The sequence below is a fragment of the Seriola aureovittata genome, chromosome 23, assembly GCF_021018895.1.
Source record: "Seriola aureovittata isolate HTS-2021-v1 ecotype China chromosome 23, ASM2101889v1, whole genome shotgun sequence".
NCBI lineage: Eukaryota > Metazoa > Chordata > Actinopteri > Carangiformes > Carangidae > Seriola > Seriola aureovittata.
The window spans coordinates 14470576-14497307 of record NC_079386.1 but is presented as its reverse complement, the minus strand read 5'-3'; the positions used below and the strand labels follow the sequence as shown (position 1 = coordinate 14497307).

The window sequence follows — 26732 nt, the reverse complement described above, 5'->3', positions numbered from 1 at the left end:
GCAGACCTGGAGACGGATATCTCATTTCTAGGACCTCAGTTTTTGGTGACCCTGCCACTATACCAGAAACCCAGTATATTCTAAACGTGCGCAGATCACTAACCCGACCCCTACCCCTCACCAATTTGCTAGGTGGCGCTGTAGTGGTCTTAGGACTGCGGTCCTGAGAGTCCTGAAACTGCAGCCTCCGGTACTGCAGAAACATTACTGGAGTGATCAAGCTGTAGGGGAGGAAAGTAGAGTCCTTCAAAATTCCCCAATTCCATGCAGTTCTGCTTAAAGCCACAAGAGGGCTTTAAAGCTCTTCTCTAAAAGTTGTGGTTTCTTCTGCTCGCTGGGAAACAAGCAGTGTAGTGTGGAGCAGCTTGATTCAGACTGTGGAATGTACTGCAGCATCCCAAACTTCCCTCCACATAAACAATACGTCTGGTGTTTCATGCAGTCACATGATGTGTTTACCATCTCAGATTATGTCAAAGTATTTAAAGCTTAAAAGAGAAATGGCATCGGGTGCAGAAAGACATAAGAAAGAGAGACTGGGTTATTTTTGTTTGTGTTTATTTATTTCTAATGTGTTTTATTTTTTTTATTTTTTTTATCTGTCCACAAAGTCATATTAGTCACTACTATGTTAGATCAGTTTTCCCTCACTGCAATGGCAGTCAACTACACAAGAGCCCAAACCCAGCATGGCCCCCTCGCCTCACAAAGATTTGTCATTTTTCCCCCCCCAAAAAAAAAACCTTCTTCAATATGATCACAGAATAAACGCTGTATTTAGAAACAGCTTCTCTGTTTGCCATTAAATTCTAATCGTATCCTTTTGGTGAAATATTCTGATTCAAAATCAGGAAATAAGGTGCAATTTTCACATTTTCACACAAGTTGTATTCAGTTGAAAGAATGTGCAAATCCGAAGAGAGAATTCTTTTTTTTTTGTGGAGAATTTTTTTTTTCTTTTTGAACTTTTCTTCCCACTCAACTCAGATAAAATTAAGGATGCCTTTTTGTGTATTTTCATGAACTGAATGAAGTGAGCTCACCCTTGTTTTGCTCAGTTAATGGATGTCGGTGTCAGATGTCTCATATAGAAGCTCCTCTCAAAAAAAAACAAATGGAGAAACAAACCCTCACCACTGAGAAATTTTCTTAAAAGCTTTCGCAAGAGCACACAAAGTGATTATAATTATGTGATAGCTTGGAACAATTTAATCTAAAAATCCAGTGTGTCAGGTGGCACAAGAAAACAGATGTATGTATAATCTGACTTCTTTAAGAGAAATGATCAACTTTATAGATCCATTTTCATGTAACAGATGGTTTAGATAGACCATTGAAGATGTTATAATGAGTTTCACCTGTTTTCTAGAGAAGCTTCTTCTGATTCAACACATGAGCTAAAATCTGTTTCAGAAATATACCAGGGCAAAACACTTAGTAAATAGGCAAAATAGTAAAGTTTCTCCAAAATTAAATGATACCTTCAATAGAATAAATGATTGGCTCAAGTGCTGCTTTAGACTTTCAGAGAGGAATTTCCTTTCTCTGAATTTTCTCTGCACATTTTTTTGGAAATCTGTCCCCACTCGGGGGTTTTTGTCATTTGACATCTAGGATGATTGGCAGGCATTTTTTATTCCCGTCTGCCGGTGGGAGGAGAGGAAGGGACCATCACTCAGGTTTGTGCTCTCTTTAAAAAAACACAACATCTCTAGTGCTATCTGTACAACATTCAACAACACATTTCTCTTGTTTTTTTTTCTTGTTTTTTTTTTTAACCATAATGCCAAAACAATAATAATTATCATTATAAGAAGAGCATTTTTCCATCTCAACGGCATTGAACAAACACCACACAAACTGAAATAAAAATCTAATAAAGGCCTCAATACCAGATAGTACACGTCACCTTCAAGTGGTGCTAGAGATAGACAGTTTACGGACGAGAGAGGGACACGGAGGAAGAGCAAGCGTAAGAGCGAGAAAAGGAGAGAGAGAGAGGGGCTGAAGAGAAAGTATGGGAAAAGAAGACAGAAAAGGAAAAAGAGGATAGGTGAATTATTGTGTTTTCTCAAGATGATACATGCTTTAGAGTCACATCGGACATGTTTTGGCACCTCATGAGATTAAATACAATATTCATTAGTCTTAGACTTGGGCTTTGGTTTACCAAGGGTTAGTATTAAGACCAAAAGTAGTCTAACCCTACATCTATAATGATTTTTTACTTGTCTAAGGGTTAGGTAGTCCTTTCTTTCAAGAGTCTAGCCATGCTAGATTGTAATTAAGGCCTAGTGACCTTGTTTAAGGCCGAACGGGCCTGAACCGTAGGAGAGAAACATGGCATGAAAACACCTTCCCCCAGGAGAGAGGGGTCAGGAGGTAAAGACACGAGAAAAAGATTAAGAAAATGGGCTGAGGTGATGAAGGAGAAGCGGAAGAGAAATAGGGGAAAGGAGGACAGTGGAAGGACAGAGACAGGGAGGAAGAATAGATAGTGTGTAGATATAGGCTAAGTGCTTTTGGTGAGTTTTACAAAATACACCAGGAAGTGCTTGAAACAGAAGGCACGGTGGCATTGACAGTAGTTGTTAAGGAGACACCACTAAGGGACTTTCACTACAAAACTCATAAGGTGCTCTAAAAAGAACTTAGACACATTAATGCACATTAAGGTGTGGTTGCAATCAAAGGATACCCCATCAAAAAGTAGTCTAAGTAGATAAATAATGGTTGTTAGCCAGCGTGAAGGGGATATTACTACCTCACTTTTTTTTTTTTCATAAATATACCTTCAAGCCACAAGAATAATAGATTGATATTTTTGAATCTATAGCAGTAGGTGTGTTTGTGTTTCCTCAAAACTGATTTTGAACCTTCTTTAACAACCAGTTCAGGGGTTGGATGTCTGATACACTGATCAACCGACTGACCGATCTTGCTAATCGATGGGGTAAATCTAATGAAACCACAGCTTTACACGTTTAAAAAGACAACAGAAAGTGACACCTTCCATTGAAAAAATGTTTGGTCTATCCATAAAGTCAAAATAAAAACAACTACTTTGGGAACTCAAACCTTGCACAGTGCTCTGTATAGACATTCCAACTAGTCTTAGCTCACAAACATTATAATCAATATTACCTATATTGATAACCTTTTTCTGTAAGCATCTTGAAATGAAAATAAACAAAAGTCTGCTTTTTTTTTCTTGTCTTTACAAAAGCTACACATATTCTACTGGGATGTCTATGCATTTGTTAGTGTTTTAATAATTACTCCTACCATTGTCTTTTCTTTTCTTATAAAAAAAAAAGAAGAGAGGGAATCTACTCATCTAAAAGACACCGTACCCCAAGAGCACAGTAAGTTTCTCAGATTAAGTCCTCTTTGTCAGGGATACTGCTTTCTTTTTCATTCTCTACCTTGTATCTTCTCTCCTGTGGAGAAAATTTTAAATTGTTTTTTTTTTTTTGACACAGTTGCTAAGTCTCAGTCTCTTTAAAACGATGTGTCAGTTGATTGTGTTCGGGGGCTCGAGCGACGTCCCTACGGCCCTCAAACAGACTCCCGCTCTGTGGTTTGTTCTCTTCCATAAGTCTACGATGACCTTGAGTTGCCTTGGCAGCCCCAACCCACATCCGGCACCACTGTAAACACTGAATTTTGAACCATGGCCCCCTTTTTTTTTTTTTATCGCTTAGCCTTTGACCTCTTTCATTGCATTATACATCACCTACTTTTTTGTTTTTAGGCTGAGCCACAAACGGCTGCCGTCTGTGTCAAGGACATCACGCTACGATGTAGCATTTCTTTTACAACTTAACTATTCACAACAACCTAGAACCACTTTTAACAAATATACTGTACTTAAATTGTTTTAAACTGTATATTCAGATAAAATGAATGACCTAGCAGAGCCTTGATGCGCAGGAATACCAGAGACTCTCTTGATAACATACAGTACATGAACAGGCACTAACTGAAAAAAAAAAAAATATTACAAACTTTTCTTTCTGTTTTTCTTTAGGACAATCATCTAGAAACACTTTTCAGACAAACAAGGCAGTGATATACAGTTGAGAGAAAGCACATGGCCTGCAACAGTTACCTCATGCCTTAATTTAATACCAAATAGCTTAGCTGAGGTTCACAGCTTGAAACGTTTCTAGACTAATCTTTCCTCCATGTCTGCATGGGTTGAGGAGGAACTTGAAGCTTAAGGTTTCAAACTGTTCAATGGTCAGTCAGGAGAGCATCTCTTCACAGCTGGCTTCACCTTGGTCAGTATAGTAGTCTGGGAGATACAGTCCATTAAAAGTGTGGAATAAATGCATTGCAACGCACTCTGGAATGATGCAGGCTCTGCCCGAGATCTATTTCTTTCATTTATCAAATAGGAGATCATCTTAAAAATCATCCATCTTGGAGTGAAGGTTGGAAAAAAAAAATAGAAAAAGTGGCCTACAAAATCCTGAAAAGACGCATCCATGCTCTTTTGTACAGGAAGTTCACTGTATTTTGTGGTGGACCACACTGTCAGAACTGAAGAAGACAAATAATTTCGGAGGGAACATAACAGCTGTGATTTTCGTCGCCATCCTTTTCAAACCCCTCTGAAATTTGCTTTCAAGACTCCTCACGTCTCTCTTGAAATTAAAGTATAAATCTTCATTTAACCTTAAAACCCTTTTCTTTCTGCAAAGCTTCCCACCTATTCTTCTTCTTTTGTGGCAAATGTAGTTGAAAACATTAAACACAACTCTCCAATTTAAATGGTGTTATCCATAATAGCTTTAATCTGTTAAGACTCTATCCTCCTCTCCTACCATGTAGTTGGAGCTCGGGGTTGGTGAAAGCACGAGGGACATCCTCAGATCCTGGTCCTGCGAATCCTCCAGACTGCTGTTTTCCAAATTCTCTTCCAATTCCTCCTCTTGGTCTTCTTCCTCCATCTCCAGCTTCTCCTTGAATCCCAGACCGTCTCTTACATTCTTGGATACTGAGGCCATGTTGGAGTCTGGGTGGTCAAGAACATCATCCAGATGTTCTGTTTTATCCTCAGAGAGCCCGTTGAGGGTCTGGGCCTGGGAAGAAGACCATTCCCCCAGGGGTGCCTGGGACTCAGCCTCACTTACATGCCTCCATATCCCCAAGGAATCAAGGTCGGAGTGATCCGTTCGGGGCTTGGTGGCCTTAGGGGCTCCATCATCATCTACGGTAGTCGAAGAGCCTCTTTTACGCCTGGACTTACTGGTGTGATTGACCTGCAGATGCATGGCCATCAGCTCTGCTGAGGACGTACGGAAAGGGCAGAACAAACACTGGCTCAGTTTGACCCCTGATGAACTATCACCTCCATCGACACCTCCTCCTTCCCCTACGTTCATGACTCCATCTTCTTCAATCCCTCCAAGGCCAGGTGATGGACGACGGGACAGATCCAGGGGTTCAAACCCACCCTCGTGAGTTGAAGGTGCAGGCCCTTCCTTGTCATTTGATGGCTGAACCATTCGGCTAGTAGTAAGGGGCTTACGCCGGGACACTTTAGGGGCCTTCGGAGGGGGAGACTCCCTAATCCAGCCTCCTTCCATTCCACCTTGGTAAAGGGCTCCCATCACCCCAGACAGATACCTGTACTGGGTCTCCAAGTCAACATCCCTTAGAGCCGCCAAGGCCTTTCGATGCTCCCGCTGGTCTGGAAGCCCCAGAAGCCAGGACTGTTGGCTCGGCCGAGAGGAGGGGCTGTCTGTCGGGCCTCGATTGACTGGGCTGTGGTTGATTTGGGATCGGCGCTGCTTGCCTTGCCCAGAGGATCCGGAGGTCAAATTGTTGATAGTGGAGGTGAGACCGGCAGAGGAGGAATTGGAGGAGGCTGACAAGGCGTTGCGTTGCTCCCTGTGGTGCCGCTGGAGGTGGTACTTCAGCGAACCTGACTGGGTACCCGCATAGTCACAGTGGGGACATTTGTAGGGTCTCTCACCTAGAGAAAATAGGATTACAAAAAATAAGATTGGAAAAATGACATTGGCACCTACCAGATCATCACCCAGCATATGAATGGAAAAGCCAGAGAAAGCAGGCTGGTAAAAAAAAAAAAGAAAGTACAACGTCATGTGAAAAATGATGAAAGACCACCCCCATCCCCCAGGTGAAGCTGAAGGGCCATTGAATTAGACTGTTTTAGCTCATTTACCACAAATCGCAGACACTTAACATTGATGCTAACCATTTTGCAAAATTAAATGCAGATCTGAAGTTCACTGTGATGGATTACACAGGCAAGTTTCAAGAGTCTGATAAATGGTTTTCATACCATATTGAAAAAAAAAAAAAAGCTAACGGCTGGCTGAGAAAAACACATTCAATAATCTGAAACAACACAGCGTTTATTATTACAAAATGGCCAGCAGTGTTATTTTAGGAGCAATATTTTCACACCTACAGTATGGTAAAGCAGTGTTGAGGGGGCGATGTAGTTACACGTTTTAAAGGGAGATGGCAGTATTCCATCACCGATTAAAAATGACACTGCTGGGAATGATAAAGTGGAGGGGGCATCATGCTGGAGGCATATCAACAGCAGGATATGTATTACATTTGAAAAGCGTAAATGATATTATTCACAGGAACAAAAAACTGATCACACAAGAAAGACACAGCAGACACAGCTCTATTGATGAATGCAGATTCACATGCAGTGGTGAACAATTTGATTTTATTACTGGAGCAAAATATAATGATGGGATAAAAGTCTCAAGGGGCAATGATATTCTCAAGAGGACCGTAATATTAAGAGTATGAGTAAGTATTATAATTTGATGCCTTCACTCAAATTACTGACCATGTGCTAATCACTTGATGGCAAAGAGACGCAATAGTGCATGAGAAGAAGAGATATATGCTATCATGAATAATATAGCTGTGGTGTGATGGGTCCTGTCAGCTGTACATGAGCACTCATGATGGCAATACTAAATAGATTTCATTTAATGCACTTTGGGGCACTGTTTTGCTGGAAAGACTTGGATGAGCTCCAGATACCAGTTGCTGGAGATTTGTAGCATCTCAAAATGGTCTTGATTTTGATCAAATACATCCAGCGAAGGCAAATAATAAAAATGACAATGACTCATGCTGATAAAGTCTTATGAATATGGATCGTTAATTAGGAGTGTGAGTGAGTGCTGTGAGAGTTCTCATTTTTCATTAAAGTCCTACTCACTTGTCACCAGAAATTCAGTATGTTTTTAAATTTTTGTTTTATTTCTTGAATCTTGGAAACGCAGGTTAGAGTCAGTCTGAAAGAGTCTGTCTCGTCGCCCCGTGTCTCGGCTTTACTGTCAGAATAGATTGGCTTGCTTCAAAGACCAGGTCAGAGAATGTGAATCCCAGGAAGATTAAAGGCAACAAATGTTTTTTATAGAGAAATCTGTGAGCATAGACTTGATGTCATGATGAAATGTAGGAATATACGTTATCTAAAAAATACTAAGCCAAATCAGATTCACTTTATACAATTTAGATTTGGGCAAATCAAGTCAGAGAAAAATGAAAAAAATGACTATTACTTGAGAAAAAAACATTATATATATCTTTTTACAGAGATTTTGCCAGTTGTATTACCTGGACTGGCTTGATTTTTTTTCTCTTTCAAAAATCATTGTTAATATACCCTCAAGCAAGGCACTTTGTGCAGGAGTTGCTCCAGTGGAGCTGCTCAGTTGCCTGCAGTAGAGGGCTATGATTAGCGCTGGCCAGCTCTCTGAGGTGATGTGTAAAAAAGAAGAAGGTAGCGCTGCTCACTGAACCCTTTCTAGGGATTTATAAAGGTTAAAAAAGTAAATGTGGTTTGTTAAACTCACAGCAGTTTCTCACCTGTGTGAACTCTCAGGTGCACTTTGAGATGGTGTGAAGAGCGGAAGGCTTTACCACAGTAGGGGCAATCTTTTATCCCTCTGCCGCGCACTCGCTCCCTGATGGGAACTGAAGGTATGGAGGAGACTGCTGTCAAACCGTTTTCTCCTGCAAGTGGAGTAAAAGGTGGAAAAAATGTAAAGATAATAGCTGGCGTGAAGGGGCCCCATGAGAGCTTCTATTTACAACTGAAAAGCAGTAAGAAAATAATATACTCTTGTGATAATAATACCATTACATGTGAGAAAACAAACACAACCCAAAAGACTAAATAGATTAAAGCGGATGTGATTGTACCTTTGAAACTTGAGATGACTGAGTGAAACCCTGTAGTTGTTCCTGCTTGTTGCGATCCACCACTGTGCAGTTTTGATTCCTGTCTCACTTCTCCCGTTTGTTGGGATCCGCCGCTGTGTAGCTGAGATTCCTGTCTCACTTCACCGCTGCCTCCTCTTCCTAGCCCCACTCCTCTACGACTACCACTTCCCTCCTCCTCTCCACCACCTCCTTTCTGGGGTCTCTGAGTGTGAACGCGAGCATGAACCACCACCTGCTGCAAACTGCGGAAGAGCTTTCCGCAGTCAGGGCATTCCCATGGCCCTCCTGCGCCTCCAGACTCCTCCCTTGGATCCAGGCCTCCAAGGTAGGCTCTGACTTGATCAGCCTCAGTGATCACAGAGCTCCGACTTGGGCCTCGCTGACCTTGCTGCTGGCCTCGCTGGTGGGGTCTCTGCTGCTGCTGCTGCTGCTGCTGCTGCTGCTGCTGAGCAACTGCCAGGCTGCGAGCCACCAGTTGCCACCAAGTTGCCTGGTCCCCTCCTTCAGATACCGATGCTGCAGTGTCACCTGTGCCCCTTGCTGCTCCCCCTCCTCTTCCTGGGTCCCCTCCTCCTGGGCCGCTAATCCCACCACCACCGTTTCCCATCTCTGCCACCTGAGCCACGGCCTGAAGTCTCTCCATGCAGCTGGCCCCACTACCATCACTGGGCAGCCCCAGGTAGCCCAGGATGGCTGATTTGCTCGAGCCCATACCCATTCTGCCTCCAGTGTCTCTGTCTGACCTTCCTTGTCCACCTCTGCCACCTCCTCGCTGGGCCAGAAGGAGGCTGGAGTAGAGGGCATTCAGAGACTGATTACTTGCAGAGCCTTTGGCCTGCTGCTCAGCACCTGGTCCCCCAAGAGTTCCCAGTCCAGCTTTCAGCCCAAGCTTATTGAGATGTACTTTCATGTGATTTTTGAGGAACCAAGGCTCCTTGAAACCACGGCCGCATACCTGGCACTTATGGTCCAAGGAGTCCTTGTGCTTTCGCATGTGTCCTTTGAGGAACCAAGACTGGGTAAAGCGCTGTCCACATGTATCACAGCGAAATGCTGGCAGTGAAGAGGCTGCAGCCCCTGTAGCAGCTGATGTCATCTGTGGGGTGCTTGGTGCTGGGGCTGGGGTATGGGTCGGTGTGGGCACAGGGGTGTCGGGGGTCGCAATAATTGGCCTGGAATTGAAGGACGGCGGTAGAGCAGGTACCTCAGGGGAAGGGTGGCACTCCTGCAAGTGAGATGCCAGGCTCTCTTCTTGGCTGGCGGAGAAAGGACAAAGAGTGCATTTATACGGGTTGTGGAGAATGCGGACATGTCGCGCCAACTCCGAAGCTGTGCGGAATTTTCCTTTGCAGGCATGGCAGCGAAATGTAGGCGCTGTGGGCGTAGATGCGCCCTCCCCAGTGGTAGAAGAATAGGGAGAGGTCACAGAAACAGGATCCTCTGTCAGTGGAGGGGTCAATGGTGTGCTGTCATCCAGCAAAAAGTTTGGATTGTGGTCTGTCTGTAGGCCTTCATCTAGACCTTTGACCTCACCATCAACATCCTCTTCTTCTGTGAGATGCTGGATGAGAGTCCCTGGCAGTAAACGCTGGTTTGTGTGACCTCTGTGATTCTGGATTATGTCTTTGTGGTTCTGTTGGACCTTGAGTTGCTGCTTTAGGGGTGCTGAGGGGAGTCCAGTCCGGTAGAGAGCTGAAGCCCGGCGGTCTCGGTCCAGACTGTGAGCTCGGGCGTGAAGAGACAAAATACTTTGGAATCGGAATCTCTTCCCACATACGTGACAGGGAAACCTCAGCGCAGGCCCTGATGAGGCCCCTCCCACTCCAGGTATCGCCCTGGTAACAGTATCCTTCTGGAACAGCTGGAGGTCTAGCTCGTCGTTGCAGTTTCCACTCTGCCCTGAAGAGAGGGCCAGCTCAAGGGCTCCGAACCCAAGGAGTGGTGCTGATGGCGTAGCTGGGGGAGAGGTATCTAAACAAGGGCTGCATCCAGCTTCTTGTCCCCCTCCTCCTGGGAACAAAGCCACTGCTGGGGTCGGGGATGGAGGAACTCCATCCAGCCCTTCCTCGTCATCTTCTTCATCAACATCGTGGTGATTGTTGTTATTGTCCTCGTGGAGGGGGAAGGGAGAGAGGGGGAAATAAGGCGTGGTGTCTGGGCTCTGAGGAGAAGGTTCGGGGCTGTGGATGGGCAGGACGATAGGGCTGTCAGGTAGAGAGAGCTGGGTGTGAGGAGATGACGCCTGGGGGCTGTGGTCCAGGGACGGCAATGTTGGGGGAGACTGGGGCTGCTCACAAGAAAGAGACAACACACACTCTGGCGGAGAATCCATCCTCTATCAGTACAAAACAGAGAGAAAAGTAGACAGACAGATAGTGAGTGGGATGATGACTTTAGAGGAGTTACAACTTTAAAAACGCAGAGGAAAGGTTAAATTTGCATGTTGCGCATAATTATCTTTAACTGCAACTTGACCTTGACCAGATCTGGAAAACAGCCAAAGAAATAGACCATTTACTGTTTACCATTAACCTAACAGGTTCATATGTCTGTATATGAATGCAAATTGTATGTACAGTATGTGAGTAAGTATGCAAACAGTAAAGAATTACCAGCAGTGTGTGTGATATTATGCCATTCTTTATTGTCTCGGCTGATGGACACACTTCTGTGGCAGCCTCCTCCTTTGATTTTCTGGGGACAAAAACAAACTAATGATCAATGATGATAAATGAGAAACTCAACTTGAATCTGAGTTATTTGCAATCAAAAATCCTTTAAAAACACACATTTTAGCACATTATTGCAGCTGTAATCTAACGAAAGACTCGAGTAAATTAACAGTATCTGTGTCGATGTAGGCGTAAATGCTTTTGAAATATTGAGCAATGAACTACAGGTAGCAGATTTTTGTCAAACAGGATTAAACATTAATTTGCACTGATATTCTTTGAATGTATTCCATCATAAAGGCTAAAAGCATACAATCAAATGCACACTAATTATAGCACTGGTTGTGTTTTAATGCATGTAAATGTTAACTACAAAGCAAATTTGATTTTGATCTTCATGTACTCTTTAGTCTGCTTAGGTGTATGCATGCGCTTGGATGTGTAACAGGTGTACACCTGTTCTGCGTCCTGCATGTGTTCACTATGCACTCCGGCATACTGTTAGCACATATGGGATGATTAGTCGGAGTGTGAATGTGCATCAGCTTGTATCTGCGTGGGTGTCCGTGTGTATTTAGGAGTTAAGGGCACCACAGGACATGGACTGTCCCAAACAGGATGGGCGCGCGATGTTTTGACTTCCCCACACGCCCTTCCTGTACACTCATACAGTAGCAGCTTTTTGCTTAAATCAGAACTGCAGACAGACACATACAGTATGCATGTACTTATGCACATCAGTATCTCTCAATCTACTGCCTGGGTGTGGTGCTTTGACCCATACACTGCTTAGTCATGACTTGTTTAAGTAATCTACAAATGTAAGCTTATTCTACTGTTGTGTTTACTGTACTGCAACCGTCACCGTAGATAACAGAGTCAGCTAAAATGTAAAGCGTGATATACAGCATATTCGACACACAAGCATTTTGGCAAGCACGCTCACACATCCAAATATTTTGAGTGCACAGCAGTTTGCATCTGTTCGACTGGATTTATGCACATAGACTGTTTTTGTCCATCATTTGGTGGAGTTGAGAAGCAGCAGAGGCGTCCACAACAAAACAAAAGGTCATCAATCATTGTGGCAAAACAATGGAACATCTGTGTTCGCAGGTGTGTCGCCCATATTTGTGTTCATGCGGCGGTATGGTCACATATGTGTTTATATGATCTGTTGGATTTGTGTATGTGTGTGTTTGTGTGTGTGCGTGTGTGTTTGTGTGTGTATGTGTCACTGAGCCTGGATGACAAAGAGATTCTCATGTAGCCAGTTGACATTTTAGCTCAGCTATGACTCACAGGGATATCACACCATATCAATCACATAAACACACACACTCACACACAACCACAGACACACACACGCTCACACAGAGTCCTTTCTTAATCCACCATTATTGTTCTTTCTCTCCCTGTCTTCCTTTCCCTTCTGTCTTTCTCTCCTTGATTCATACTCCTCCCATCCCCCTCTCATTCTCTCGCTCCCTCCCTCCGTCTATTATTCACTAATTTTCTTTCATTCTCTCCCTCTCTCTTTCTTTCTCTCCTGCAGTGTTGCCAGTTGGCAGAGTGCCAGGGAATGCTGATATCAGCTGGTAGATTGGGCCCTGCCAACATGGCGAAGAGCAAAAATGAGAAAGGCGGCAGACAGAGAGAAAGAAAGAGAGAGACAGAGAGAAACATACAGTGCAGTTACAAACTGGGCAGCATAAAAAAAAAACATTGTCAGAAGCCATGTGAATGAAAATGATTTAATGTGATTGCCAACATGGTGTTGAGGGGAAACGGGGGAGAAAAATAGAAAGGGTAAAGAGACGGACATGCTGGAACAGAGAATAGGAGAGAAATCAGAGTGGTGGAGTGGCAGGCTGGGGCTTAACATGAAGACAGAACAACAGATTTAAAAATCATTTGAAAAGTCAACACACAGAAATATACAACCAAACAGACAGAGAGGGACACAGAGAGGGGAAAGAAAGGAAAAGAGGAGACTGGCTATCTAAATGTATCTGCAGCAGTGTTAAGTCTGATGGCATTATCATATGAATATCACCATCACAATGCATTGTTCCACCGTGACGATGGCTGTCGCCAACCACCAGCCCTGTCATGCCAATAAAGAAAATTTGGATAGATGGACTGAGGGAGATAAGGTGCAGCAAAGGATTCAGGGAAAAGGGGGGTCGGGGGTGATTTAGGGACAGACATCAGATTGGAATCAGGTGGAGAAGAAGCACATAAAACCCAGGTGTAAATGAACCAAGAAAGGCAGAGAAGAACCAGTCAAATAAAGCCACCTCCGGACGTGGTTGGAGACACATTTGTCCACAATCAACCACCAACAAATGCAATTCACTCCCAATCTGCAAAATTGCACTCAGAAATTGCACACAGATTGATAGTGCAGGTACTCAACCAGGTGTTAACTATCACATTTTAAAGGATGTGAATAGGGGAAGTGCGGCAGCTCTGCGAGAGACGGAGAAATCAGATTTTAAAAGTGCATCATGGAAATGCATTTTTAATGTGATCCATTTAATTCATGCTGTCAATCTTGACGTGAAATGCATGTTGATAACGGACACATGAAAGTGTGAATAGAAAAAAAACATATTTTCACTTGTATTTCTGTATGTCTGCACTTTCCCTGATTTTTTTTTATTTATTTTTTTTAAATTTCCTGGTTTTTCTCTGACCCTGAAATTTGCAGTGTTCGTGCAGCGGTGTAACAACATTGCAAATCCCGCAGTAATGACAGCTTAAAAGCATATTGTTGTTGTGTTAAGTATTGCCATGATGTTGTCATTACAGTAATTGCCGTGTAACTTTGTGGGCACTGAGATACCTGATTTCAAGCACTGAATTATCTCAACTGGAAATTAGTTTTCATGACAGAGGTCAATATGCTAGCTTTCTTTTTTTGGCTCTAAAAAGAAAAAAAAAATTTAAGTGCTGATAACATCTTTTGCACTTGTGTCACAAGGTGTGTGTGTGTGTGTGTGTGTGTGTGGGGGGGGGGGGGGGTGCTGAGTCATACATTATATCCCTGATAAATAGTTGTCAAGGGAGTAGGAGCACAATATGTTCAGACAAGTTTATTTTTGGGGGGTTTTGAAGTCATTGTGTAAATATCCACTGAGTGGTACAGCTTTATTGTGAAGGCAGTCGGTACAGGTTCGTACATGTCGGCAAACTACACATCATAATTGTAAATGTGAGGGTGTGAACACCTTCCACTCTGTGTTTTTACCAGTGAGTATGTGTGGGCAGGAAGCGCTATATCTGCTCAGCTTTATATTAATGATATGAGTGTAAATGTGTGTTATGGGTTGCATATTAAGTGGGCTTGTGTATGTCCATTGCCCGTGGCACTGGATTGCAACCTTTTCTGCCTTTTTGCCTCTAACTTTTTTTTTTGTTGCCTTTGCCTCTACTCGCAACCCATCATTACAGTTTGCATAATGAGCTCTTAGCAGTGTGATATCTTTAGATTGTTTCATTTTAATGATGATTACAGACCTGAGGAAATAAAATCTCCTCATTTCACGGGGAAAAAGATCAACTTTGAGAAAATATAGAAAATACATTGTGCATGTTTTTTCATAATCATATTGTGACCCCACCAACTTATCTTGTGACCCTTTAGGGTGGGGGGCTGAACTCAAGGTCAAGAGTGATACAATAACTACTTTTGTTTTTGTCTGTGCCAGTGTGTGTGTATGTGTGTGTGTGTGTGTTTGCGGCGCATGTCCTCTTCCATGTACCTAAAAATAAGCATCTCCAAGGTCTCAGGCCTGAGCCATAGGGTGAAGTGTGTATCTGGAGGCTGTGTATGTCTTTTGTGTGCATGTGTGTGTACTTCTGTGTATCTTCCTTCCTGCTGTATTACTTGAACTCTCATGTGATAAAGTGTGTGAGGTGAGGTGTCCTTTGGGGATAAGTGGGTGTATGAGAGACTGACCACAAAAAATGTGTATGAAAGACAGGATGAGCAGTTGAGGGAGGAAGAGAGGGGGAGTCCGCTCTCTGTGCGGTACAGTATAATTTGGGCCTGTGGTTTTTATCGCGTGGTCACGTGGCAACTTCCCCACAGACGGTATTCATTTCCTTTACTTCACCTTTCCCTGAACCCCCCTGCTTCACTTCAACTTTGTCTGGCTCGCGCTCTCCACCCCCCCCCCCCCCCCCCCCCCCCACCCCCCCCCTCATCTCATCTCCAGCTCCAGCAGTGATAAGGGTAAAAGCCTCCCACTGTGTGCCCAACACTTACTGTAAAGATGTGCCTGGTGGATTCCTTGTACAGGAAATGCTAAGTTTTTGTGTATCATCTTGGTTTGAACTTGAGAGCAACACTGCATTGATAAGGCTCAAGGCCTGTCTTGGAAACGAAACTACAGGCATTCATGGTGCTGGTGGGGAAAAAAACGTCAGTCAAATGGCCAAAGATTGATAATTTGGTGACCTTTTTGACAGACATTTTGTGAGGCAGATGAAGACAGAGTTGTGCGAAAATGATACACTCAGCCCCGGACTCTAAATCTGTCCTCAGCTCTTTCATCTTTTACGAGATACAGGACGGCCATCAGCAAAATTTAGCAAAGTAAAAGCAATACATTTCCTGCCAAAGTCATGTGTTTTATCTGCTACTTTCTGCTTTTTTTTTTCCCCATTTCCTCCCGTCTAACCTAACCACTTCATTTCTCCTCCTCTACCTCTCCCTCTATACTCTCCATCTCCTCTCAAGCTGTTGCTCCTGCTCTTTCTGAATGAATTCCTCCTCCAGCGGAGAACATGAGCCGACACTTCCCCGCAGATGCGGAGCGCTGAACTGGGAGCGACGCGGCGGTGCCAGATCTGAGCAAGTGAATCTGAACGTTGGAAACATCACAGCATCTCGGCAGAGAAACGAGGCTCTCGCTCCAAGTCATACAGGCCGTACTGTGTCTAAACCAATGAGTGGAGGCGCTGACTGACTCGTCTGATTCAGGATTACAAGATTGAAGCCTTAAAAGAAGAATTGCTTTGGAGCATGCAAATGTTGCCAGCAAATCACTGGATGTGTTCCTCCTAAAAGGCTTATCTGTGCACAGTGAAGATCACCTGCAGGGGCTGCGAGAAAAAGCAAAGGAAGGGAGCAATCATGCATCCCACAGGTGACACGAACACATACCTGATGATTTCTTTTCCCTGTCACAAATCAAAATTTGTGCTAAAAACTGTCATTCAAATAATGAATATCATGATCCAAATTGGACAAAAAATGAACCCCTCCTCTGAAGTGTCCTTGGGCAAGGCGCCCACTACCCACAAGCCCCAGGGATGCTGACCTTACACTGTGACCTCCTTGTGGAATATGTGTATCAGATATATCAGACATGTGAGCACCTACAAGAGCCTTACTATAGAAAAAATAGTAACTGTTAACACAGGTTGATTCTTTATTCCCCCCAGGGGAAATATGCAGAGCATGTGCTCTCTTTCTTAGTAACACGCTGCTCCACGCACACTCAGTTAAATATAACTAACTAATAACTGATATATATGGAGTGCCAATACATAAATCTACACCTCACTGCGTAATTCAGGGTAATGCACCCTGCACAGCGGCACCATGTCAGTATGTCTACGAGGTTGGAAGTTAACTTTGTTTTCTCTGTCAGGGGATTTGAGCCTAAAGGTGAGGATGAACTCAAAAAAAAAAAACCTAGTTTGTAACATGTGTTGTCTGACCGCGCTGGAGGGCAAAAGTGTTTATAGCTGGTCCAAACGGCGGGGTCACAGAGAGGGGGGAGACGCGATAATCTATTAAATATGAGCATAATGGTGCACAATTTCTTCCCTGGAAGGCATTCATAGTGTTGCACTCAGTTGTACGCACACACGGGAACAGAAATAGTTGTGTAAAGAATAAAAAGAAGAGAGAGAAGCTCGAGATCAATTAAAAACTGCGTCACTTTCACACCTCCACTGACCTGGCCAGTTGCTGCATAGAGTGAATGTGAGACGTCGGACTGTCTATTTTATAAAAGTTGCAGAAATTGTTGGATACAGGCTCTATTCCGACACCGGACAGGTGTGGGAGGAAGGAGGTTTCAGACACTGACAGATACTTCTTTTGTATTATACTGATGTCTTATTATATTCAGCCTCTCTGACTAACCTTTAGGCTTCCTCCGCTCACCATCTCCTGGTGACTGGACCAGTGCGGGAATATCTTTTGCGTGACCGTCTGTTTGAAATCACAGCGGGCCCTCCTACTCTGCGCTGTGACCTGCCTAGCTTTCCAAACTTATTATGTGATATATATCCAACCATACACAGAAGAGAAAGTGAAGTGTCTACCTGTCCATCACTACTGTAAAAACTGCTTTAAAACTGGTCTGAGAACTGAATACAAATGGCACAAGTGGCGTACTATTTAAGTAAGACCCTAATGCTCTAAATACACACTAATCCCGAGCAGCCAGCAGAACTCTCAACAGTCTCAAAATGTCACAATGCAGTAGATTCTCCCTAACTGAGGGCAAGCAGGTGCCTCTCCCACAGCGCACTAATGACCCAATTATATCAATCAGAAGCCTTGATTGGTGCTACACTCCTCTCCTTTTTACTCTCTCTCCCTCCGTCTCTCTGTCTCTTTCTCCCTCACATACAATCTCTTCCCCCAAGAGCCACCTGGATGGGGTGTGTGTGCCCCCTCAAGTACAGTACAGTATGTACAAAGATGGGGAGGAGGCGGTGTTGATGGTGGTGGTGGAGGAGGAGGATACTACTTGAACACAACAAGCAGAGAAAAGGTCTGAATGAAGCAAAACCATTAGACACTTTGTAACATGGGGCCAGTGTTTCATATTCATTAGTACAGCAGGTTCCTGATGAGTGTTTGCAATATGAAATCATCAACTTGCATCAAAAGGTAGACAACCTGTGGGGGTGGGGGGGGGGTTACTTTTCCAGCAGAGCGGTTAAGATTTTTTTAGTAGTAGCAAGATAAAAAATTTAGTGGAGAGGCTTGTTTTATTAGTTTGTTGCAGAGACAGGTACCTTCTGCTAACGTAATTGATCAAAAAAGTCACTCTAGTGGGCAATAATCAAAAGAAAAACACTCATTTTGACAAAGCTGTATACAGTTTTCAGATTTCTTTCATAGATCATATCTGCTTTCAACTCAGACGGGCGTTATTTAAAGATAATGCGTAGTTTAGATCTTTAAAATTCAAAGAACATATGTATCAAAAATGATAAATAAAATAAAAAATGAAGTAGAGATACTTTAAGGACCCTTCAAGACAGCCCTGATTATAGGACAAGCCAGCAATGTCAACCTACTTCCACTATGCACACGCTCTGAAAAGTGTGACATTTTGGGTGGATATAAAAATAGGGCATTTCAGGATCCCTAAACATATTCCACTGGATATAGAAAAGGCGACGGGAGTGTCTTTGGTCAACCCAGATGACACGTCTGCGCCTTATCTCAAGAGGAATTTCCTCCTCGCCCCTATGATGTGCGTCAATAACGTGCAACCATTTTCAGTCGCTCTTTCCCCTCTTCTCTCTCGCGGCCATCTCAATTAGAGGCACATTAATGAAATAAATAACCATCAACAAACAATGCACTAATAAACACCCCCACTAAAATGAGATTAACCCTGCCCGGTGTCCGCGCACAATCCCGTTTCCAAAAAATGCGATTAAAAATCATAAACAGTGGGATATAGTTTGGAGAAGTCGGGGGTGGCGTGTGTGTGTCATGTCAGCCTATCTATCGCTCTCTCCCCTGCTCCATTTTGTTCTTAAATTTTCTATACAAAAGATTAAGGGAGGGGAAAAGACGAGTGAGCGAGCAGGGAGAGGACGGGAGGAGAAAAAGTGCCATCATGGATTTCATCTTGAATCCTCTGCCAATCTCCCAAAACCGACATCAGTCCCAAAAAGCGACATCGTGTCCAAAAACGCACATTTTTAAAACCGCGGCTGCAAAACCGGTAACTTATCTTTACAGAATACAATTTGGCAACACGCGTTTTGCACACACACACTCCCATATACACACACACACGGCTACAACAACGTTGCATGCCAGACTTGCTATGCTACTTTCTGAGCTTGTAGACACTAGAGGTGATGTTAGGACAACTAAACGGGTTGTAGTAAACATTGTAGTAAAAGGTGGCAAAAGTAAAACGTTTATAAAACACTATTACAGTCTGTGGATGCGTTTTTGCGCACATCCCACATGAAAGTGACGGTGCTTATCTCGAAAACAATGCACTACACAATGCCTAATGTGCGTCCAACAAAAGAATTAGTCAAGCTAATCGCATCTACCTACAAATTACGCTTTGTAAATCAACTTGCTAACATGCAAAAATCCACTTTTACGCCTGGACAATATGTCGGCGGCTTATCGAAATGCTCCGTTACGCACCACGAACTTGTGCCTCTTTTTTTGGGGGGTAAAAGCTACTTTTTATGGTCAAACGTCGTTTTTCTAGAGAGGTTAAAAGGGGATAAAGAAGAGGAGGTCATATCGCTGCCTAATTTCAAAACTGCTTTCCTCGCGTGGACGCTAGCTAACACAACTTGGTTAAAGTTACGAGCGAATTAAAAAAAAATACATCTTTAACCTCTCCGAGTGACTTTTCGTGCACTTGCAACCATTTTAAAGTCGAATTACGTTTCGAGTTGACTTCCCCGTCGACTTATTTTAAACGTTAGACGGAGCATTTTCGGGATTATTTTGGGAAAACAGCATTTCTCCGCTTTTTTTTTTTTTTTTGTCATGTCACGGCTATACGACGGCTACATGCATGTCGGCCACGCGCGCACATACACCGGCTTACATACATGACACACACGTAAAGTGTTCCGGAGCGCGCGGTTACATACTATACATACATACGTACATACATGCTTCATGCCAGTCACTCACATACAAGCACACACGCGCGCACATACACATTCACACACACATACACACACACACACACACACACGCATACATACACAAACACAAACACACACACTCTCACATAAATTCAAACTGTAAAAAATAAAACACAACAACAACTATATTTGGCCATTATCCCGTGTGTTGCTCGTGGAAAAAAAAGAGGCAACAACAGTCGCAATAAATTCAACAATTTTGGAAATGTTTCATCAGCGGTGTTTCGTAGCACCATGCATAAAAGTGTAGCCTACATGTAAACATAGTGGTGGATAAAATTTAACTAGATAAATGAAGATATAGGATATATGTTGAAAGTAAAGACTCAGTGTACTTACGGGAGAGGCGGCGAGGAGATTAATGACACGACACGTCATGATTACGTTTCACTTGAATTAAATACATTACGAGTTGGGAAAAAAATGGAAATCAGGGTTGTATACAAGCATACGCCGTTTCCCCCTCCCTCCTCCCTCCCTCCGTTTGGTCACCCTCTTCTCTCCCTCTCTCTCTCTCTCTCTCTCTCTCTCTCACACACACACTCTCTCTCCTCCTCCTTCTCCTCCTCCATCTCCCTTTCTTTCCCTTCTCCCTTTCTCTCCTTTCTTCTTGCATTTTTTTCTCCCATTTATTGTACAGGAGTGAGTGAATAGAGGAGAAGCAGAGGAGAAGTGGGAGGGAGAGTGATGTAGGTTGGAAATGTTAATTATAATCTCAGCACGGGCACCATTTTACAACGCTGTCATCTCTTCACATTTGTATCCTAAATATGGCATCTGGGGTGGCGGGTAGCTGACAGTTTAGAGAGACATTTTTTGGAGGGGGGAGAAGAAGAAAAAGAAGAAGAAGAAGAAAAAAGTTTCACACCAATTGAAGTGTGTTAAAAGTGATGACAGGGGCAAGAGGTAACCTAAATGTTGTGGTGAGACACCCCGGAAGCACATGGCCACACTGAGGATGGGAATATACAAAGTGCACATTTTTGGACTTCTGGTTCCCAATATAAGGTTGAGGGACCAGTAGGAGTCCCTCAGGAGGTTTCCAGGGGGTCCTCAGCTAAAATAGCAACAGTGGGAAAGGCACACTGAAAGTAGGTCTACAGGATTGCTTGAGAAAATTAATACAAAGTATTTATAGTAAATTTAAGCAATAAAAGTAAAAGCAGTGAACTATTTGTTTTAAATTCTGTGACTTGTTGCACATCGACGTGATCTTGTAATACGCACTTTAAGCACATGGCACAAGTTTAGTTCTCATTGGTTTAGTCGTAGTAGGTGCACATATCCACCAACCCGCAGTTTGCGGCGCTTCCCTATCAAAAAAGAATTAAAGTGTAATTTTAAAGAATATTAAACACATTTTGTCTGAAGAAGAAGAAGCTGACAGACTTGGAGCAACACACACACACATATATATATATATATATATATATATAACCAATTTATAACGGTGTTTCACCACCTGATGAAATGAAGGCAAGTGTTCGCCTTTCTTTTTTTTGGGGTTAAACAGCTCTTTAACCCACCAACTTAACAGGTTCTGTTCACCAGCTGATCACTCGTGTGTCCGTTCGGTGCCGGGCAGGTTTCATTCAGCTGCTGGAGCGAGACTGAACCAAACAGTAGAGTTACCTGAAGGAGAGCGGCTGTTAAGACATGAAAATACTCTGCTGTGAATAATTATCTGGGTCTAAAATGGTTCTTCGACAAAAAAAAAAAAAAAAAAAAAAAAGTAACAAGTTTAAGATTTTTACGAACTCGTCAACTTTTTCTCCCTCATTGAAACATCCAGTCTATGAATATGCAAACATCGTTCATTTTGAAAAGTTTAACTGCTGCTCATCTGAAAAAGTCTAATCTTAGTGTATTTGCACTTGAAGTTTCAAGTTTCCACATCAAACTTGTCTAAGTTCCATGTTGGATTCCCGTCAGCTTGTATTGATATACAGAATGTATATATATTGTTTGCGTGTAGACGTCTTAGGGTGTTTTCACACCTGAAAGTTTGGACCAAGGTTCATGCTTTTGACCGTTTAGTTTTGGTTTCAAATTGAAATACTGCGAGTGTACTGAAAAAACATGCCTTCATCCTGTCGTCATCACCCACTTGTGCTGCGTCTCCCTATACTTGACATTGATTGTTTATAGACAGGTGTGCACCTGACATCAGCGCGTTGTCAGTTTGGCAGAATTCACAAAACAACTTCTAAGTTTCAGCACTTTTATGCATTTTTTCAAGTTGATTTTGTCGTCGGACCAAATTAGAATGAAATATTTCGTCTCCTCCTCTCCCATGTGTTACCACCGCTTATTTCTTACTTCTCTTCCGGTTATTTTTCTTCTTCTATTGTTTAATGGGTGACCAGCCTCCCTCAACTTCCTGTAATTGGTCTGAAAGTCCAAACCACCTTTAAAAAAAGTGTTTTCACACTTAAAACAAACCGAACTGATGGTTCTGTTTGATCCGGACCGAGAACACCTGTTTTGGTCCGAGGCACCTTTCACACCTGCTACTTTGGTCCAGGCAAACGTGAAAAAGTCAGAATGTCCAAAGCGAACAAGGTAGGTGTGAAAGCAGCCTTCAACTAAGATCTGTTCAGCAGATGAATGTGAAAACAGCCTGCTAGTGTGTCAAATTTTACTGCAGTTGGTGTTCAGCTACTTTTCTCCTTCGACACCCATACACTCAAATTTCAGCTCATCTGGTGTGTGTGTGAAAATGCTCAACTGCACATGTTGGACTTCATGCACTCAGTTATGATGTGGCAAAGTTGACATTGGGACAGGAAGGGTGCAGCGCACTTACTGAGGACTGGGCCTTGAGTCGCCTTATCCAGCAACATGTATCTGATTCAATGGGAATCTGGTTGAAAGCATATCCACCATCTTGATCTGACTGATCTTGATTCGAGACACACATCGCCATATTATCTTGCATTGGCAGTTATATCCTCTTATCGCTGGTCTGGAAAAAAAGTTATTTCAACAAGTCGGCTCCTGCTTATACCTTTGCCATCGGCCTTATCAGCTTCCATCACGAGCATTTTAAAATGCTTCAGCACAGACTTTGTGTTTTCCTATTGAATCATTCTTGCATTTCATTTGCTATGTAAGAGGCTTGCATGAGCAAGCGTGCAGCGCAAGGGCAAATGACAACAACGAAAAGCAGAGAGTCAAATCCACAAAACGTGGGCCAGGATGCGAGTGGAGTGGAGAAGCCCACGCTCCTCTTACACCACCTCTCAGCCGTGATCAAAGAGAGTTACAGCGTGAGATATGGTATGTATCTCAACAACAAAAAGCCAGTTGAACAGTTTGTTAGGTGAGGAATGCAAAAAGGTTCACCTTTATGTTTTGTTTACCCCTTTCTCTCACTTTTAAATGCTTTGATTTTATTCTCGTCAATAACAGCTCTTCAGTCCAAACGGTATTTAGATGTAACCTCTGGCTTTGTGCATTCGCTTTTGTCCCGACATATAGAAGAAATTTCAGTTCATTGAAAGTCTGAATATTTTTCACCAAAAGGCCTTGGTTTTAACATTTAAATGTGATGTGCTCGCACACTGTGTGAAGGTAAATGTTGGCTGGGAAATTCAAATGTCTTTGCTGACGCAGAACATATCTCCTGGATCAGCCATTGTAAGCCTGCTATTGTGTATCTGAGAGTGACTGACTAAGTCTGTGGCATATGTGCAGTGCATGCTTGTCTCGGTGTGTGTACATAGTAAATCAATGTGTGCATATGAGTGTGTGTGTTCGCACATTTTGCATGTCAGCAGCTTATATATGTGTATGCAAGTACATATATGAATGCATGCTCTGTCTGATGATGTGTCCCTGCAACTGTACTCTGTGCGCGTGTGGTGTGTGTGTGTGTGTGTGTGTGTGTGTGTGTGTGTGAGAGAGAGAGAGAGAGAAAGAGTGTGTGTGTGTGTGTCCCTCTCTGTCTGTTTGTGTTTGTGTGTATGCTCACGGTACATATGTGTACGTGTTTGCGGCTGCCACAGTGGCATCATCACCCGCCCCGACGCTTTGATTGTTTTCTCCGCCGCAGCAGAAATGCACCAATTAATATGCAGAGAGTGAGTGAGACAGAGACACACACACATACACACACACACACGCACAACACACAAAACAAAAAAACCCCCCAAAAAAACAGCCGTGAGGGAGGGAGACAAGGAGGGAGGTGTGATGGAGAGAGAAGTGAGGGGGGGGGCAGAAGAGATGGCACAGAGAGGGGGAAAGAATAGGAGAGATGAAATGAAAGATGAGGGAAAGTGTGTGTGTGTGTGTGAGAGAGAGAGAGCGAGAGAGACAGAAAGAGGGAGAGAGATGGAGTGAGATAAGGGGCGAGGGTGGAGGGGAAGGGAGGGCGTAGATGGAGGGGATGAAATCTGATAGATGTTTGAGTAAAAACAAGAGAAGGAGAGAAAGAAAAGAGTGAGGGATGAGGCTGAGGTGAGGAGGAGGAGGGGGGATCAATATGTACATATTCAGTGAGATATGGTGGGAAATCAATTGAGAGGAGGGGAGGAGGAATTGATTCGGGAGGAGGAGGAGGAGGGAGAGGTGGAGATGTGGGGGTCACAAGGATGGAGGGAGGGAGGAAGGAGACGACGGAGGAGGAGTGCAGAGGTGGAGTGATATGTGGCTACGGCTGCTGTCCTTTTTGTCGCAGTGTCAGGGTATTGATACTGTAATACACTCCCACCCCCCGACACACACTCACACACACACACACTAACACACACACAAACACGCACCATCACCCCCCACCACCCCTCACACCCCCATCACAATGCTGCCGTGACAACGGCTGTCGCGGCGACGCCTACTGGCACAATGCAGCCACAATACTGAGGGCACTGAAGCATCACACACACACACACACACACACACACACACACACACACACACACACACACATACATACACACACACACACATACTCTGAGAGAGACAGAGAGAGCAGAGCAGGCCAGAGAGAAAGAAAAAAAGGAGGGAATGAAAGAAAAAAAAAGGGGGAGGAGAAATATAAGGAGGGAGAGGTGGAGATTAAGAGGGAGGGAGGAAGATGGATGGATAGAAAGGGATGGAGATGGTGATGGAGATGGAGAGGAAAGAGGGAGGGGAAGGGTAGGGGACATGGATTGATGGAGAGACAGGAGCGAGGGAGGAAGGGAAGGAAGGAAGGAAGGAGGGAGGGAGGGAGGTGGAGGAGAGATATGGTGGGATAATATTACATGTGTAAAACGCTGGAGGGTGTGTGCCCATAGAAACATGTTTAATGGCTTTTATGATTGCGGGGAAGGTTGTGTGAGGTGTGTGTGTGTGTGTGTGTGTGTGTGTGTTTTTTGTATGACAGAGTGATGTATGCACTGCATGTGTGCAAACAACAAGGTGTTTATGTGAATCCATGTTGGGTAACAAATACAATATGCGATGATCCATATGTATTTATATTTACACTGCACATACCTGTGTCTAGACAGTGTTTGGTGTATACACATGTAAGCATGAACGCACCTGTGTAGGGTTCATGACATCATACTGTAGGAATTTTAGGATATATTGTCAATAATCGGTTATGTGTCATGATTTTCTATCTATTTTATGTTGTTATTTTTTCTACTTTACAATAATAATATAACATAGTCCGGGTTTTAGTTTATGTTCTGCCACTTAAAAATCTTTTTCTGGTTAAATGAAGTTGAAAAAAAAGGTAATTGATGAATTTGATATAATGCTGTTACAATAAAATACACACAAATCATGCTATAAACCTGAAAATCGGTGTTCATGGGCTTGTTTAAGAGGTCATTTTGGTGGCAGTTTGTTCCTAAGCGGTTTAAATCTTTGGTGTCAAACTTGTATTCAAAGAAGAAAAAAAAAAAGAAAAGAAACTAAAATAAAAATACACACACTGCCTGCTCTGACCTCCCTTTGCTAAAATGTCTGCGCCGGCATATTACTGTATCTCCCCCCAACATGCACTCTCATTTACAAAAGAAACGCTTGGCTGGCTGCCTATAAGTCAGTTTATCCGCGTGAGATGACCAACGTCCCTCTTTTTCTTTCTCTTTTTTTTTCTCCCCCCCCTCACACTATCTCATACAGTGTGTGTGCGTATGATCTATAGTTCCCTGCCTCCCTCCCTCCCTCCATCACCCCCTCCCCTCCCTCCCTCCCTCCCTCACCCTAACCCTTCTTAATATGATGTAAAAAGCTAATCGCATGCAAATGTCTGTTGTCCCGGTAACCGGGCCTGAAAAATCCCTTTGATGTTTCCCCCGACTCATTCTCTTCACGTTCTCTTTGTTCGCCACAGTCTCGCTGCTTTGTCAACATCCCCCCTTTTACCCCGCTCGCTCTCTCTCCTTCATCCATTCTGCAGCTCTCTCGGCCCTCTCTTAGTTCTCTCCATTAGAAAAAAAAAAAAAAGTTCTAACTCTACTTTGTGTCTCCCTCTTTCTATAAGCCCCCCTCTCTATTCTTCTTCTCTTTTTTTTCGTGCCTCCTCTCCCCCTCGTGCTCCTGCTCTCCCCTTGACTGTGCCTCTCTGTCTGTCTGCCCCTTCGCCCTCGCTCATTTCCCATCATTCCCACCTACTGTCTCCTGTCCTTCTCCTCTGTCGCTCCCTCGCTCTCTCCCTCAGTTCTGCCCCTTCCTGTTGCCCCCTCCTCCTCCTCCTCTTTGCCCACCCTTTATCTCTCATTCCTCTCTCCATGTCCCTCACATGCACAGATGGACACACACACTCATGCTCTCAAACTGCCCTCCCCTTCTTTAGAGAATTTGATCCCTGGAACTATTTGATATGGCGCTGCACTGTAGTTATCTAATCATTCTGGTTTTTGTGAGGCCTGGTGG

The 26732-nt window shown here is 43.6% G+C and overlaps 1 protein-coding gene across 2 annotated transcripts; it reads right to left on the bottom strand.

The window, feature by feature from the left end:
* Positions 1-541: 541 nt before the first annotated feature.
* znf219 (zinc finger protein 219) lies at positions 542-20399 on the bottom strand. 2 transcript variants are annotated; one of them, XM_056369933.1, is made up of 5 exons: positions 20199-20399; positions 10848-10929; positions 8215-10570; positions 7933-8025; positions 542-5983 (listed from the first exon to the last, which is right to left on the bottom strand). In XM_056369933.1, the coding sequence occupies exons 3-5, from the start codon at positions 10565-10567 to the stop codon at positions 4797-4799; spliced, it is 3633 nt and encodes a 1210-aa protein (XP_056225908.1). In that variant the 5' UTR covers positions 10568-10570; positions 10848-10929; positions 20199-20399; the 3' UTR covers positions 542-4796. The 2 variants fall into 2 exon arrangements, with proteins under 2 accessions (XP_056225908.1, XP_056225907.1); XM_056369932.1 differs by having other exon boundaries at positions 7879-8025; positions 20199-20397.
* Between the last annotated feature and the right edge of the window lie 6333 nt (positions 20400-26732).